At 35.9% G+C, this 15,586-nt stretch overlaps 1 protein-coding gene across 4 annotated transcripts in view; it reads left to right on the top strand.

The window, feature by feature from the left end:
• LOC143666328 (UPF0462 protein C4orf33-like) overlaps positions 1-15,586 on the top strand; it is a 40,057-nt gene that overhangs the window by 16,308 nt on the left and 8,163 nt on the right. For all 4 annotated transcript variants that reach the window (XR_013167533.1, XM_077140030.1, XM_077140027.1 and 1 more), the window contains exon 3: positions 5,573-5,633. Coding sequence is in view for 3 of the 4 variants with exons in the window: in XM_077140030.1 (XP_076996145.1) it covers positions 5,573-5,633 (61 nt within the window). In the remaining variant the exon portion in view is untranslated. The remainder of the gene's footprint in view (positions 1-5,572; positions 5,634-15,586) is intronic.

The following is a 15,586-nucleotide window of genomic DNA, read 5'->3' as shown; positions in this document are numbered from 1 at the left end:
CCATTTATTTAGGTCTTCTGTGATTCTTTTAGCAATGTTTTGTAGTTTTCTGTGTACAAGTCTTTTACATCCTTGGTTCAGTTTATTTCTATTGTTTTAGTTGCTATTGTGGATGGGATTTTTTCTTGATTTCTTTTTTCCAATTGTTTATTGCTTGTGTATGCAAGTGCTACTGATTTTTGGTATTTATTGTGTACCCCATCACTTTGCTGAATTTATTTATTAGCTCTAGGAGCTTTGTTGTGGATTTTTTCTGTATATAGAATCATATCATCTTCAAACAGGGAAAGTTTTACTTCTTCCTTTCCATTGTGGATGCCTTTTATTTCTTTTTATTGCCTGATTGCTCTGGCAAGAACTTCCTGTACAGTGTTGAATAACAGTGATGATAGTGAGTGTCCTTGTCTTGTTTCTGATCTTAGAGGGAAAGCTTTCAGTCTTTCACCACTAAGTAGAATGTTAGCTGTCGGATTTTCACATATGTCCTTTTATCATGTTGAGAACGTTTACTTTTATTCCTAGTGTTCTAAGTGTTTTTACCATGAAAGGGTGCTGATTTTTCAAATGCCTTTTCTGCATCAGTTGAGATGATCATGTTTTTTCCCTTCGTTTTGTTAATGTGATGTATTATTTTTATTGATTTTCTTATGCTGAACCAATCTTACATATTGGTTCAAATATATAATTATACAGTTCGCTTGATCAATTATATAATTATACAGTTCCCAGTTGCATAATTCTTTTAACATGCTGCATAATTCAGTTTGTTAGTATTTTATTGAGGATTTTTTACACCTATATTCATAAGAGATATAGGTCTGCACTTTTCCTTTCTTACAGTATCTTTATCTCGCTTTGATATAAGGGTGACATTGGCCTTGTAGAATGAATTAGGAAGTGTTCCCTCTTCAATTATTTGGAAGAGTTTGAATAGGATTGGAGTTAAGTCTTCTTTTAGTATTTGGTAGAATTCTGCTATAAAGCCTTCTGGTCATGGATTTTTCTTTGTTGGGAAATTTTAAGCTACTGATTCAGTCTCTTTACTAGTAATTAATTTGTTAAGAACTTCTATTTCTCCTTGAGTTATGTAGGTTGTGTGCTTTTAAGAATTTTTTCCTTTCATGTAAAAATGTATTGGCATACAGTTGTTCATAGTATCCTCTTATTATCCTTTTTATGCCAGCAGTATTAGTAGTAATATCCCCTTTTTCATTTCTGATATTCATTCTTTGTATCCTCTCTCTTTTCTCCCTTGTCATTCTAGCTCAAGTTTTTTTCAATTTTATTGATCATTTCAAAGAACCAACTTTTGCTTCAGTTGATTCTCTCTTTTGTATTTTGTTTTCTCTTTCATTTATCTCAGCTTTAATCTTTGTTATTTCTTACCTTCTGCTTCCTTTTTGTTTAGTTCGCGCTTTTCTTTTTCTAGTTCCTCCACTTTTGAGATTAGATCTCTGATTTGAAGTCTTTTTCTGTTTTAATGTAAACATTTAGAGCTATAAATCTCCCTCTTAGCGGTTCCTTTGCTGCATCCAGTGAGTTTTGGTATGTTGTATTTTCATTTTTATTCACCTCAAGATATATCCTGATTTTCCTTCAACTGTTTGTTTAAGAGCATGTTGTTTAATTCCCACATATTTGTGAATTTTTCATTTCTCCTTCTTTTATTGATTACTAGTTTTATTCCATTGTGGTCAGAGAATATACATTCTGTGATGTCAATATTTTTTAATTTATTGAGTCTTGTTTTGGAACTGAACATATAGAATATCCTGAAGAATGATCCATGTGCACCTGAGAAGAATGTGTATTCTCTTTTTGTTGGGTGAAGTGTTCAATATGTGTCTGTTAGTCTGCTTGGTTTATAGTGCCATTCAAGTCTTCTACTTCCTTACTGATCTTCTGACTAGGTGTTCTATCCATTGTTGAGAGTGGGGTATTAAAGGCTTCTACTATTAATATGAAACCATCAATTTCTCCCTTTAAGTCTGTCAGTATTTACTTCATATATTTTGGGGCTCTGCTCTTAAGTGCATATATATTTATAATTGTTACATTTTCCTGTTGAATTGTCCTCTTTATCAGTATGTAACGACCATCTTTGTCCCTCTTAACTATTTTTAACTTAAAATCTATTTTATTCAATAATGGTATAGCCTCTGAGGCTCTCTTTTGATTACTACTTGCATGTTATATTTTTTTCCTTCCTTCCATTCAACCTAATTGTGTCTTTGAATGTAAAGGGAGTCTCTTACAGATAGCATATAGTTGGGTCATGCATTTTTATCCATTCTGTCAGTCTCTGCCTTTTGATTGGAGAGTTTAATCCATTTACATTAAGTCACTGTGGATAATCCAGGACTTTCTTCTGTCATTTTGCTATTCAGCCTTTGCAAGTCTTGTGCCCTTTTTCTTTCCCTCACTTCCATTAATGCCTACTTTTATATGTATTTGATTTTTTGCATTGTACCATAGTGACTGTCTTCTTATTTCTATTTTTGCCACATGGAGAGAGCACTTTACTGTACTTTACTGTAATATATCAGCCTCTTCCTCATGCTCTTTCCTGGATTCTGTGCATTGTTCTTCTGGCTTCTGGAGTTTCAGAATAGTTGTTTCTGAGAATTCCTGCATGTTTAATAGTTGTTTTGGTGGAAGGACTGAGTCCTGGAGCTCCATATTCCATCGTCTTCCCTTGTAGCCCCCACCTTGGATTTTATAACTTATCAGAAAATGAAGCTTATAATTTGAACTTTATTTTCATTTATTATTACTAAAATTAATTTATTTGTGCCATTTTTTTTCACAAATAAAGCAGTTTTATTCATGGTTTGCCTCTTTTGGAGATTTAAATCCCCAGTTTTTCCATAGATATCAAATGGAATCTCACTGGAGCAGAAACTAATTATTAACAAAAATAATTTTTCTGTATATAACAGAATACAGTCATCACTTGTGATTATATAAACCAAATGGGCATTAGCTGCCTTTATTTTGCAAATATCTCCTTTTCTTTCTTTCTTTCTCTCTGTCTGTCTTTATTTCTAATTCTTCAAGCCAATTTCATGTTTGAGTTAAATATTTACATTAAATTTTAATCCACATTATCGGTTCAGTAGTGATTTTTTATATGTCCCACCCAAATTGATGATTATCTGCTTTTAATTTTCATTTTTCTGCCTGTGTTTATGTTTAACCTTTTTCCCGAAAGGAATGAATGGTCTTGAGTCAAGAGACTTTCAATCTAGCTAGCTTTCTTGAGACTACTCTTCTTTCCCTGGGTACTTTCAGGGGCAGTTTTTGTTTTAACTACTTCCTGCATGCTGCTGACCCCCAAATCTACATTTCTATTCCTTACTTCTTAACTGGTATGCACCAACTGTATTTACACCAGTGTGACTTATTTACTTGGAGGTACTACAAGCACCAGGCTAAACAAGTCTTAAACTCATCTCATATACTTCTCTCTTAAAGCTGCTGCTTTCCATAACTGCCCAGTCTCAATCAGCAACTGTAGCAATGCATCACACCACCAAATCTAGAAATGTGAGCTCTTTCTAAGATATCCTCTCCCTTACTCTCCTTATTTGGATTTACTTACTAAGTCCTATCAGTTTTGCGTCCTAAGTATTTGTCTGATTTGGTCCCTCCTCTTCATCCCCACATCCCTATTATAGGTTAGGCCTTCATCCTCTCTAACCTGGCTTAGGGTAGAGCCTCCAATTAGTCTTTTTGTCTTTAAGTCCATCTTTCACTTAGAAGCCAGAGTGATCTATCTAAAATGAAAATTTAAACTTGCCATGCAGCTACTTAAAAACTTCTCCGGCTCACTGTCCTCTCAGGACAAGTTTTATCCTTCTTTATGTGCTCTGAATACAAGATTTTCCTGCTTCTGGTCCCTTATTTTTCTGCAGCATCACCAGTTCTTCCTTTGTTGAAAGAACTGCCTGTAGTTTTTTAAACAAGCCATAGTATTTTCTAATTGTGCACCTCTGAATAGGCCTTTCCCTCTGTCAACAGTGCCCTTTCCATCATTCTTCACCCAGCTCCAGATAATCTTTCAAGGTGGAGCTTAGATAGAATTTTCTCCAGGAAACCTTCCCTAAACCAGCTTTTGGAGGTAGATGTGTTTTCCTTTCCTAGTCTCAAGAAAGCTAGCTTGATTGAAAGCCTCTTGACTCAAGACCATTTCTCATAAATAGCACCCCATTTAACACTCTATCTTTAAATTAAAATTATCCATTTTAGTGTGTTGAATAGATTGCAAGCCAGTCAATTACTCCCAACATCTGATGCAGTACTTAACATAGAGAAACTACAAAAATGTGTATAAGGTGATGATGAAAAATAGAGATCAGAAGACATTCCCATTTGTTTAGGTAAAAGATTTAGAAAACAAGAATCACTCTCAATTATTGAAGGAATTATGTCTATATCTTAGCTATTTTATTATTATAAAAATAACATGAGGATGGTGTGACGGTGGCTCAGTGGCAGAATTCTTGCCAGCCATACCGGAGATCCAGGTTCATTTCCTGGTGCCTGCCATGCAAAAAAATAATAATAACATGAAAAATTGGAAACGACCTAAATGTCTGTCAATAAGGGATTAGATAATTAAGTTATAGTGATATTCAATAAAAATTACTTAGCAGTCATTAGAAAGAATAAGGTATTAATTTGTGGAAAGTTTTTTTTGTAAAAATAAATGACAAGAAAATATGGTTCCATGTTTATTTTTTTTTAATCTATACAGAAAAGGTAGAATTAGAAATGCTTTTGCAGGTTTTAGGTTAAAGCAGGAAGTAAGGGACTGATATTTTACTTCAAATATTTTTACGTTTCAATTTTTACAAGAAGTGCATGTTATTTTCATGATCAAATGATGTTAAAGACAACACAAGCTCAGAAAATTCTAGGAATTATGAAGAAGAAAGAAGATATCACCTATCTGCATTTCACCAGACAGAGATAACTAGTTTTCATATACCTTTTACAGACATCTAAACACAGGCACACATGTACATTCTTATTTCATGTACATTTGATTACTGTTTTGCAGCCTGTTCATCAAATATCATGGATATCTTCCCATGTCACTAAATATTTATATCTTTAATTTTAATGGCTGCATAATAGTCCATTCCATGTTCCATAATTTCATTTCCAGTTTTTGTGCAATACTTTGATGAACAACATTATACTTAACTTCTTTTTCTTGTTTGATTATTTCCTGAGAGTAAATTCCTAGAAGACAGCTAGCTTAAAGTCTATCTATGTGACAATGTGACAATGTTGATTTCTTTACAGTCTTACCAGCACCAAACTTTGTTATCTTTTTTAATGTATGACATTCTGTTAAGGAAAATTTTGATTGTAATTTATTTCCTGTATATTTCTGTTTTGGGGCAAAATCTATTTATTACCTTTGCTCATTTTCTTGTTGGGGATAGAACTGAAAATTTAAAATAATTAATTAATTAATTTTATATTCTGAAGGAATAATAAACAAATTACTTAGTATTGAAGCAAAATTAAATTTCTCATTATATTATATCTCTGTTTTCAAAAGTTGTAGAAGCATTTTTCTTGAATGACATAACTGAGCAGTATTTAGAAGTTGAACTTTGTCCGTAAGTATCAAATATTTTTTCCTTAATCTTTGCAACATAGTTTGAACAAATTTTTCTAGTTATATATCATATGGTCGTAGTGAAAGCTCATAAATTTCAGTTAAGTAGGGGGAATGCTAATCTAAATTAATCTGTTATGTAAATCCTTATTTTCAAGAAAGCTGCATATATTTAGTGCAAACATAATTAAATGTTTGAAAATATTATTGTGTTGATAGTATTTTGAGTTCACTAAGTGAGTTGTTTTTCTAATAAATTTGAAAAGAAATTTTATTGCCAAAATAAAAATCATTGTAAGACAAATATTCTTCCCTCATTATTTATTCTCTACTTTATGTTTGCAATATTATATATTAATAATATTATTATAAAGTGATACATATAGTTATAGGGAATTGAAATTGTTCATGAAAATGTCTCTTTTGAGAGATTTTTAAATGACTATATTAAACTTCATCTCTATGTATCATGTAGTTATGTATTCCTTTCTTTATTCATCATTTATTTATTGAGTGTATACTGTGTTACTTAGCATTCAGTACCAGATATAAAAATATAAATTACTCATTAAAAGTATGACTCTTGTGCTCTCTTTAAGTTTAAACATTCTGTTGAGAGCTCATTTTACCTGCTTGACAAATATTTCTTTCCTGTAGATGTTGAGAAGTAAACTTATGTCTATATCTTTCATCTAAATTATAGCAAATTTTAAACTAGTAAACTATCTAATAATGAAGTATTTCTTTATATTGCCATAATTAGTTTTAAATGCCCTTTAAATGTCTCATAGTATCTAAATGCACCAGTAATTTTTGTCCCTGGGTAGGCTGAACAGTGAATCCCCAACAATTGATTTTAAATTAGATCTTAGGGTGAGCCACGATGGCTCAGTGGCAGAGTTCTTACCTGCCATGCCAGAGACCCGGGTTGGTTGCCTGTCCACGTGAAAAAAAAAAGCCTTAAATGAGATATTAGATATTCTTTCATCTTCTCTTAGTTGATTTTTTGCCAACTGTAATGTGAAAAATCTAGCTGTTCACACTTAATCTTTTTAAGAAGACTTGTATATCTTTGTGGTCACCTTTCAACTAATGTGACAGAATCTTTTATTGAAAAATATGATTAGTTCTTATAAATTGTCATGTCATGTGAGGTAAGAACATTTCAATTATTGTGTACTTATTTTCACCATACAGGTGAGAAAAATAAGGCAAATAGATTTATAACTTGTTTAAAAGAACTAAAGAACTTGAGTCTGCTAGAATTTTAAGGTTTGATTCTTGGATTAATTTTATTGGATGATAGATTTTTTTCAGAAAGTAGAGACTTAACACTGGATGAACAGAATCATAATTAGATACTCTTTTTTTTCAGAAATGACACAGTAATCATTGTATATAAAGTTAATAAATAAGAAACTCCACAGAGCAATTTGGTGTCATATGCATCATTAGGACAGATGCATAATCAAGAATCATAGTTTTGCTTCAAACAGTTGACTCTTGTCTATAACCTGGAAGAATTCACCTCTGAGAAAGCTACATAAATAATATTTCAATTTGTAAGAATTTTAACTCCTTCTAGTATATTCTTTAAGGCTACCCAGTAACAATGAAAATAGAGGACTTTTGCTCTTACTAAAAATGGAAAAAGTTAAAGACCCCAGTGTTCAAAAGAACATGGTACTGGCACAAAGATAGAAATATTGTCTAATGGAATCTAATCGAGAGTGCAGAAATAGATCACCAAATCTATGGTCAATTGATCTTTGACAAGGCCTCCAAGTCCACTGAACTGGCACAAAATAGTCTTTTCAATAAATGAGCATGGGAGAATTGGATATCAATAGCTAAAAGAATGAAAGAGGACCCTTATCTTATACACTATACAAATATAAACTCAAAGATCAAAAACCTAAATGCAAGAATCAGTACCATAAAGCTCCTAAAAGAAAATATAAGGAAACATCTTCAAGACCTAGTAATAGGTGGCTTTATACCCAAAACTTTATACCCAAAGCACAAACAACAAAAGGAAAATAGATAAATGGGAGCTTATGTTTTTATGCCTCAAAACACTTTGTCAAAAAGGAGAAGAGACAGCCAACTCAAGGGAGAAAATATTTGGAAATTATATATCAGATAAAGGTTTAGTATCTTATATACATTAAGAAATTATACAAGTCCACAGGCGGCGCTCCCGCTGCCATCCAGCCCTCCTCTCCCTCTTTCTCTGCCAGCGCTCCCACCACCATCTAGCCCTCCTCTTCCTCTTTCTCTGCCGGCGGCGCTCCCGCCGTCATCAAGCCCTCCTCTCCCCCTTTCTCCACCAGCGCTCCCACCACCATCTAGCACTCCTCTTCCCCCTTCTCCGCCAGTGCTCCCGCCGCCATCTAGCCCTCCTCTTCCTCGTTCTCCACCGGCGGCGCTCCTGCCGCCATTCAGTCTTCCTCTTCCTCTTTCTCTGCCGGCACTCCCGCCACCTTCTCCGCCGGCGGCGCTCGTGCCGCCATCTTGCCCTTCTCTTTCCCCTTCTGCTCCGACGGCTCTCCATCCGCCATCTTATCCTTCCCTTTCTTCTCCTACTCCAGCGGCTCTCCAACCACCATCATGCCCTCTTCCGCCTTCACCGGCTCCTCCGCCACCGTCCTCGACAGCCTTGCCACCCTCACCTTTCCTCCTCCAGAACAGCTACTAGGGGAGTAGAAACGATACAGAACAGCTCCCAGAGCCACGACAGAGATCAGAAAGACAGCGTACCCCATCCTGGAATGGCTGACTGTCTGGGAGAACCAGCTCCGGTGAGATCGCCGAGGGTCGTGGGCTTTCCCGGGGGGGTGGCAAGCGGCCGGAGTTCCTCCCTTCCTCCTTCCCGGGCCAGCTGGCAGAATTGGGCAGGCGGTCCCCTCAAGCCGCAGCGGCTGGCGCCCCCACCACGCGAGGCCCCCTGGACCAACTGAGAGAATTGGATCGGAAATCCCCAACCGCGGAGAACGATTACCGGGGGGTCCCTTCCAAACACGTGACTCCCTGGTCCGGCTGGGAACGGTGCACTCTCCCGGGCTGCGACGGCTGGTGCCCTCCTGCCACGCATGGCGCCCCGGGCCAACTAGGAAATTCAGACGGGCGCTCTCCCGGGCTGCGGCGGCTGGTGACCCTACCTGCGTTCGGACCCCCGGGCCGGCTGGTACTCTTCCAAGCCGCTTCGGCTAGCAAACCTCCCCCACGGCGAGAGTTTTCCAAAGTTAAAGGACCCACAGCACCTTTTACTAGTGGGACCCGCAGACAAACGTGTGCCACGAGCATCACCTACTGGGCAGGATAAGAAAAACAGAACCCAGAGATTTCACAGAAAAATCTTTCAACCTGTTGGGTCCAACACCCAGGGAAATCTGACTAAATACCCAGACACCAGCAGAAGATAACGGATCACGCTTAGAAACTTGAAAATACGGCCCAGTCAAAGGAACAAACCAATAGTTCAAATGAGATACAGGAGCTGAGACAACTAATGCTGAATATACGAACAGAAATGGAAAACCTCTTCAAAAACGAAATCGATAAATTGAGGGAGGAAATGAAGAAGACATGGGCTGAATAAAAAGAAGAAATAGAAAAACTGAAAAAACAAATCACAGAGCTTATGGAAGTGAAGGATAAAGTAGAAAAGATGGAAAAAATAATGGATACCTACAATGATAGATTTAAAGAGACAGAAGATAGAATTAGTGATTTGGAGGATGAACATCTGAATTCCAAAAAGAAACACAAACTATCAGGAAAAGAATGGAAAAATTTGAACAGGGTATCAGGGAACTCAAGGACAATATGAACCACACAAATATACATGTTGTGGGTGTCCCAGAAGGAGAAGAGAAAGGAAAAGGAGGAGAAAAACTAATGGAATAAATTATCACTGAAAATTTCCCAACTCTTATGAAAGACCTAAAATTACAGATCCAAGAAGTGCAGTGCACCCCAAAGAGATTAGACCCAAATAGGCATTCTCCAAGACACTTACTAATTAGAATGTCAGAGGTCAAAGAGAAAGAGAGGATCTTGAAAGCAGCAAGAGAAAAACAATCCATCACATACAAGGGAAACCCAATAAGACTATGTGTAGATTTCTCAGCAGAAACCATGGAAGCTAGAAGACAGTGGGATGATATATTTAAATTACTAAAAGAGAAAAACTGCCAACCAAGACTCCTATATCCAGCAAAATTGTCCTTCAAAAATGGGGGAGAAATTAAAACATTTTCAGATAAAAAGTCACTGAGAGAATTTGTGACCAAGAGACCAGCTCTGCAAGAAATACTAAAGGGACCACTAGAGTCAGATATGAAAAGACAGAAGAGAGAGGTATGGAGAAGAGTGTAGAAAGAAGGAAAGTCAGATATGATATATATAATACAAAAGGCAAAATGGTAGAGGAAAATATTATCCAAACAGTAATAACACTAAATGTTAATGGACTGAATTCCCCAATCAAAAGACATAGACTGGCAGAATGGATTAAAAAACAGGATCCTTCTTTATGCTGTCTACAGGAAACACATCTTAGACCCAAAGATAAACATAGGTTGAAAGTGAAAGGTTGGGAAAAGATATTTCATGCAAATAACAACCAGAAAAGAGCAGGAGTAGCTATTCTAATATCCAACAAATTAGATTTCAAATGTAAAACAGTTAAAAGAGGCAAAGAAGGACACTATATACTAATAAAAGGAACAATTAAACAAGAAGACATAACAATCATAAATATTTATGCACCGAACCAGAATGCCCCAAAATACGTGAGGAATACACTGCAAACACTGAAAAGGAAAATAGACACATATGCTATAATAGTTGGAGACTTCAATTCACCACTCTCATCAATGGACAGAACATCTAGACAGAGGATCAATAAAGAAACAGAGAATCTGAATATTACTATAAATGAGCTAGACTTAACAGACATTTATAGGACATTACATCCCACAACAGCAGGATACACGTTTTTCTCAAGTGCTCATGGATCATTCTCAAAGATAGACCATATGCTGGGTCACAAAGCAAGTCTTAACAAATTTAAAAAGATTGAAATCATACACAACACTTTCTCGGATCGTAAAGGAATGAAGTTGGAAATCAATAATAGGCAGAATGCCAGAAAATTCACAAATACGTGGAGGCTCAACAACACTCTCTTAAACAACAAGTGTGTCAAACAAGAAATTGCAAGAAAATTAGTAAATACCTCGAGGCGAATGAAAGTGAAAACACAACATATCAAAACTTATGGGACACAGCAAAGGCAGTGCTAAGAGGGAAATTTATTGCCCTAAATGCCTATATCAGAAAAGAAGAAAAGGCAAAATGCAAGAATTAACTGTCCACTTGTAAGAAGTGGAGAAAGAACAGCAAACTAATCCCAAAGCAAACAAAAGGAAAGAAATAACAAAGATTAGAGCAGAAATAAATAAAATTGAAAACATGAAAACAATAGAGAAAATCAATAAGGCCAGAAGTTGGTTCTATGATAAAATCAATAAGATTGATGGGCCCTTATCAAGATTGACAAAAAGAAGAAGAGAGAGGATGCAAATAAATAAGATCAGAAATGGAAGAGGAGACATAACTACTGACCTCACAGAAATAAAGGAGGTAATAACAGGATACTATGAACAACTTTACGCTAATAAATGCAACAATTTAGATGAAATGGATGGGTTCCTGGAAAGACATGAACAACCAACTTTGACTCAAGAAGAAATAGATGACCTCAACAAACCAATCACAAGTAAAGAAATTGAATTAGTCATTCAAAAGCTTCCTAAAAAGAAAAGTCCAGGTCCAGACGGCTTCACATGTGAATTCTATCAAACATTCCAGAAAGAATTAGTACCAACTCTCCTCAAACTCTTCAAAAAAATCGAAGTGGAGGGGAAACTACCTAATTCATTCTATGAAGCCAACATCACCCTCATACCAAAATCAGGCAAAGATATTACAAAAAAAGAAAACTACAGACTAATCTTGCTAATGAATATAGATGCAAAAATCCTCAATAAAATTCTAGCAAATCGTATCCAACAACACATTAAAAGAATTATACATCATGACCAAGTAGGATTCATCCCAGGTATGTAAGGATGGTTCAACATAAGAAAAACAATTAATGTAATACACCATATCAACAAATCAAAGCAGAAAAATCACATGATCATCTCAATTGATGCAGAGAAGGCATTTGACAAGATTCAACATCCTTTCCTGTTGAAAACACTTCAAAAGATAGGAATTCAAGGGAACTTCCTTAAAATGATAGAGGGAATATATGAAAAACCCATAGCTAATATCATCCTCAATGGGGAAAAATGGAAAACTTTCCCCCTAAGATCAGGAACAAGACAAGAATGTCCACTATCACCACTATTATTCAACATTGTGTTGGAGGTTCTAGCCAGAGCAATTAGACAAGAAAAAGAAATACAAGGCATCAAAATTGGAAAGGAAGAAGTAAAAGTATCACTGTTTGCAGACGATATGATACTATACGTCGAAAACCCGGAAAAATCCACAACAAAACTACTAGAGCTAATAAATGAGTACAGCAAAGTAGCAGGTTACAAGATCAACATTCAAAAATCTGTAACATTTCTATATATTAGTAATGAACAAGCTGAGGGGGAAATCAAGAAACGAATCCCATTTACAATTGCAACTAAAAGAATAAAATACCTAGGAATAAATTTAACTAAAGAGACAAAAAACCTATACAAAGAAAACTACAAAAAACTGTTAAAAGAAACCACAGAAGACCTAAATAGATGGAAGGGCATACCGTGTTCATGGATTGGAAGACTAAATATAGTTAAGATGTCAATCCTACCTAAATTGATTTACAGATTCAATGCAATACCAATCAAAATCCCAACAACTTATTTTTCAGAAATAGAAAAACCAATAAGCAAATTTATCTGGAAGGGCAGGGTGCCCCGAATTGCTAAAAACATCTTGAGGAAAAAAAACGAAGCTGGAGGTCTCGCGCTGCCTGACTTTAAGGCATATTATGAAGCCACAGTGGTCAAAACAGCATGGTATTGGCATAAAGATAGATATATCAACCAATGGAATCGAATAGAGTGCTCAGATATAGACCCTCTCATCTATGGACATTTGATCTTTGATAAGGCAGTCAAGCCAACTCACCTGAGACAGAACAGTCTCTTCAATAAATGGTGCCTAGAGAACTGGATATCCATATGCAAAAGAATGAAAGAAGACCCATATCTCACAACCTATACAAAAGTTAACTCAAAATGGATCAAAGATCTAAACATTAGGTCTAAGACCATAAAACAATTAGAGGAAAATGTAGGGAGATATCTTATGAAACTTACAATTGGAGGCGGTTTTATGGACCTTAAACCTAAAGCAAGAGCACTGAAGAAATAAATAAATAAATGGGAGCTCCTCAAAATTAAACACTTTTGTGCATCAAAGAACTTCATCAAGAAAGTAGAAAGACAGCCTACACAATGGGAGATAATATTTGGAAATGACATATGAGATAAAGGTCTAGTATCCAGAATTTATAAAGAGATTGTTCAACTCAACAAAAAAAGGCAGCCAACCCAATTACAAAATGGGAAAAAGACTTGAACAGACACCTACCAGAAGAGGAAATACAAATGGCCAAAAGGCACATGAAGAGATGCTCAATGTCCCTGGCCATTAGAGAAATGCAAATCAAAACCACAATGAGATATCATCTCACACCCACCAGAATGGCCATTATCAACAAAACAGAAAATGACAAGTGCTGGAGAGGATGCGGAGAAAGAGGCACACTTATCCACTGTTGGTGGGAATGTCAAATGGTGCAACCACTGTGGAAGGCAGTTTGGCGGTTCCTCAAAAAGCTGAATATAGAATTGCCATACAACCCAGCAATACCATTGCTGGGTATCTACTCAAAGGACTTAAGGGCAAAGACACAAACGAACATTTGCACACCAATGTTTATAGCAGCGTTATTTACAATTGCAAAGAGATGGAAGCAGCCAAAATATCCATCAACAGACGAGTGGCTAAACAATCTGTGGTATATACATACGATGGAATATTATGCAGCTTTAAGACAGGATAAACTTATGAAGCGTGTAATAACATGGATGGACCTAGAGAACATTATGCTGAGTGAGTCTAGCCAAAAACTAAAGGACAAATACTGTATGGTCCCACTGATGTGAACGGACATTAGAGAATAAACTTGGAATATGTCATTGGTAACAGAGTCCAGCAGGAGTTAGAAACAGGGTAAGATAATGGGTAATTGGAGCTGAAGGGATACAGACTGTGCAACAGGACTAGATACAAAAACTCAAAAATGGACAGCACAGTAATACCTAATTGTAAAGTAATCATTTTAAAACACTGAATAAAGCTGCATCTGAGCTATAGGTTTTTTTTTTTTTTTACTATTATTATTACTTGTATTTCTTTTCTCTATATTAGCATTCTATATCTTTTTCTGTTGTGTTGCTAGTTCTTCTAAACCGATACAAATGTACTAAGAAACGATGATCATGCATCTATGTGATGATGTTAAGAATTACTGATTGCATATGTAGAATGGTATGATTTCTAAATGTTGGGTTAATTTCTTTTTTCTGTGAGTTAATTAAAAAAAAAAAGAAATTATACGATTAAAATACAAAAGAACAAACCCAATTATAAAATGGACTAAAGATACGAATAGACATTTTTCCAAAGAGCAAATACAGATGGCTTAAATGCACATGAAGAGTTGCTCATTTTCATTAGCAATAAGAGAAATGCAGATCAAGAATACAATGAAATACCACCTCACACCTTCAAGAATGGCTGCTATTAAACAGGAAGCTACAAATGTAGGACAGGATGTGGAAACTGACATGCTTATGCACTGCTGATGGGAATGTATAATGGTACAGCCACTATGGAAGACAATTTGGCAGTTCCTTAGAAAACTAAATATCAAATTGCCCTATGATCTGGCAATACCACTACTTGGTATATACTTAGGAAGAGCTGAAAGCAGCGACACAGACATTTGCACGCCAATGGTCATAGCAGCATTATTCGCAGTTTCCAAAAGATAGAAACAATTCAAGTGCCCATCAACAGATGAGTGGATAGACAAAATGTGGTATGTGCGCACAATGGAACACTGTGGCAATAAGATGAAATGAGGTTCTGAAGCCTATGAGAACATGGATGAACCTTGAGGACATAATGCTGATTGAAATAAGCCAAACACAAAAGGATGATATCTATGATTTTGTTTTATGACCCTGGTAAAGGTAAATTCAGATGCTTATAATACAGAACATAGGGGACATTGAGATACATGGATTCTAGAAATGGGTAAGCGGTTAGCTAATGAGGTTGAACCTGAAGAGAAGAAAATGGGTAGAAATGAAGGCAATTCATAGTGGGTCTGTAAGTAATATTCTCATATTAAAGGGGAACATGATTGACAGGAGTTACATAGACCCATGTATCCCACCAATTAACACTACAAATGTAAATAAGTTCTTGCATGAACTGCTTCAAAGGTATGAATCTTATATAAAGAGTTTATAATATCAAGCTATAAGGGCAAAACTACTGTCACCTATGGGCTATGTTTAACACAAAGACTTCAACAGTACCACAACAATACCAGGGGTAAATAATTGACGGGCAGGACAAGAGTTAAGGGAAGGTTTGGATTTTCTATTTGATGAGTGTGTGTTTATCGGTTATTTTTCTCTTGGGAGCAATGATAATTGTTTAAAATTGAGAGTCTTGATGATTATACCACTAAGAGACGATAATGTGAGACATGGACTATTGACTTTGGACATTATACATGATGCCCAATGTACAGAGGTAGCTAAAGAATACACCAACTGGTAAGTAGAATGGTGAACTGTGGTGTAT

This window comes from Tamandua tetradactyla, chromosome 22 (genome assembly GCF_023851605.1).
Source record: "Tamandua tetradactyla isolate mTamTet1 chromosome 22, mTamTet1.pri, whole genome shotgun sequence".
Lineage (NCBI taxonomy): Eukaryota > Metazoa > Chordata > Mammalia > Pilosa > Myrmecophagidae > Tamandua > Tamandua tetradactyla.
The sequence above is the reverse complement of the archived record's forward strand: the minus strand, read 5'-3'. Positions and strand labels throughout refer to the sequence as shown.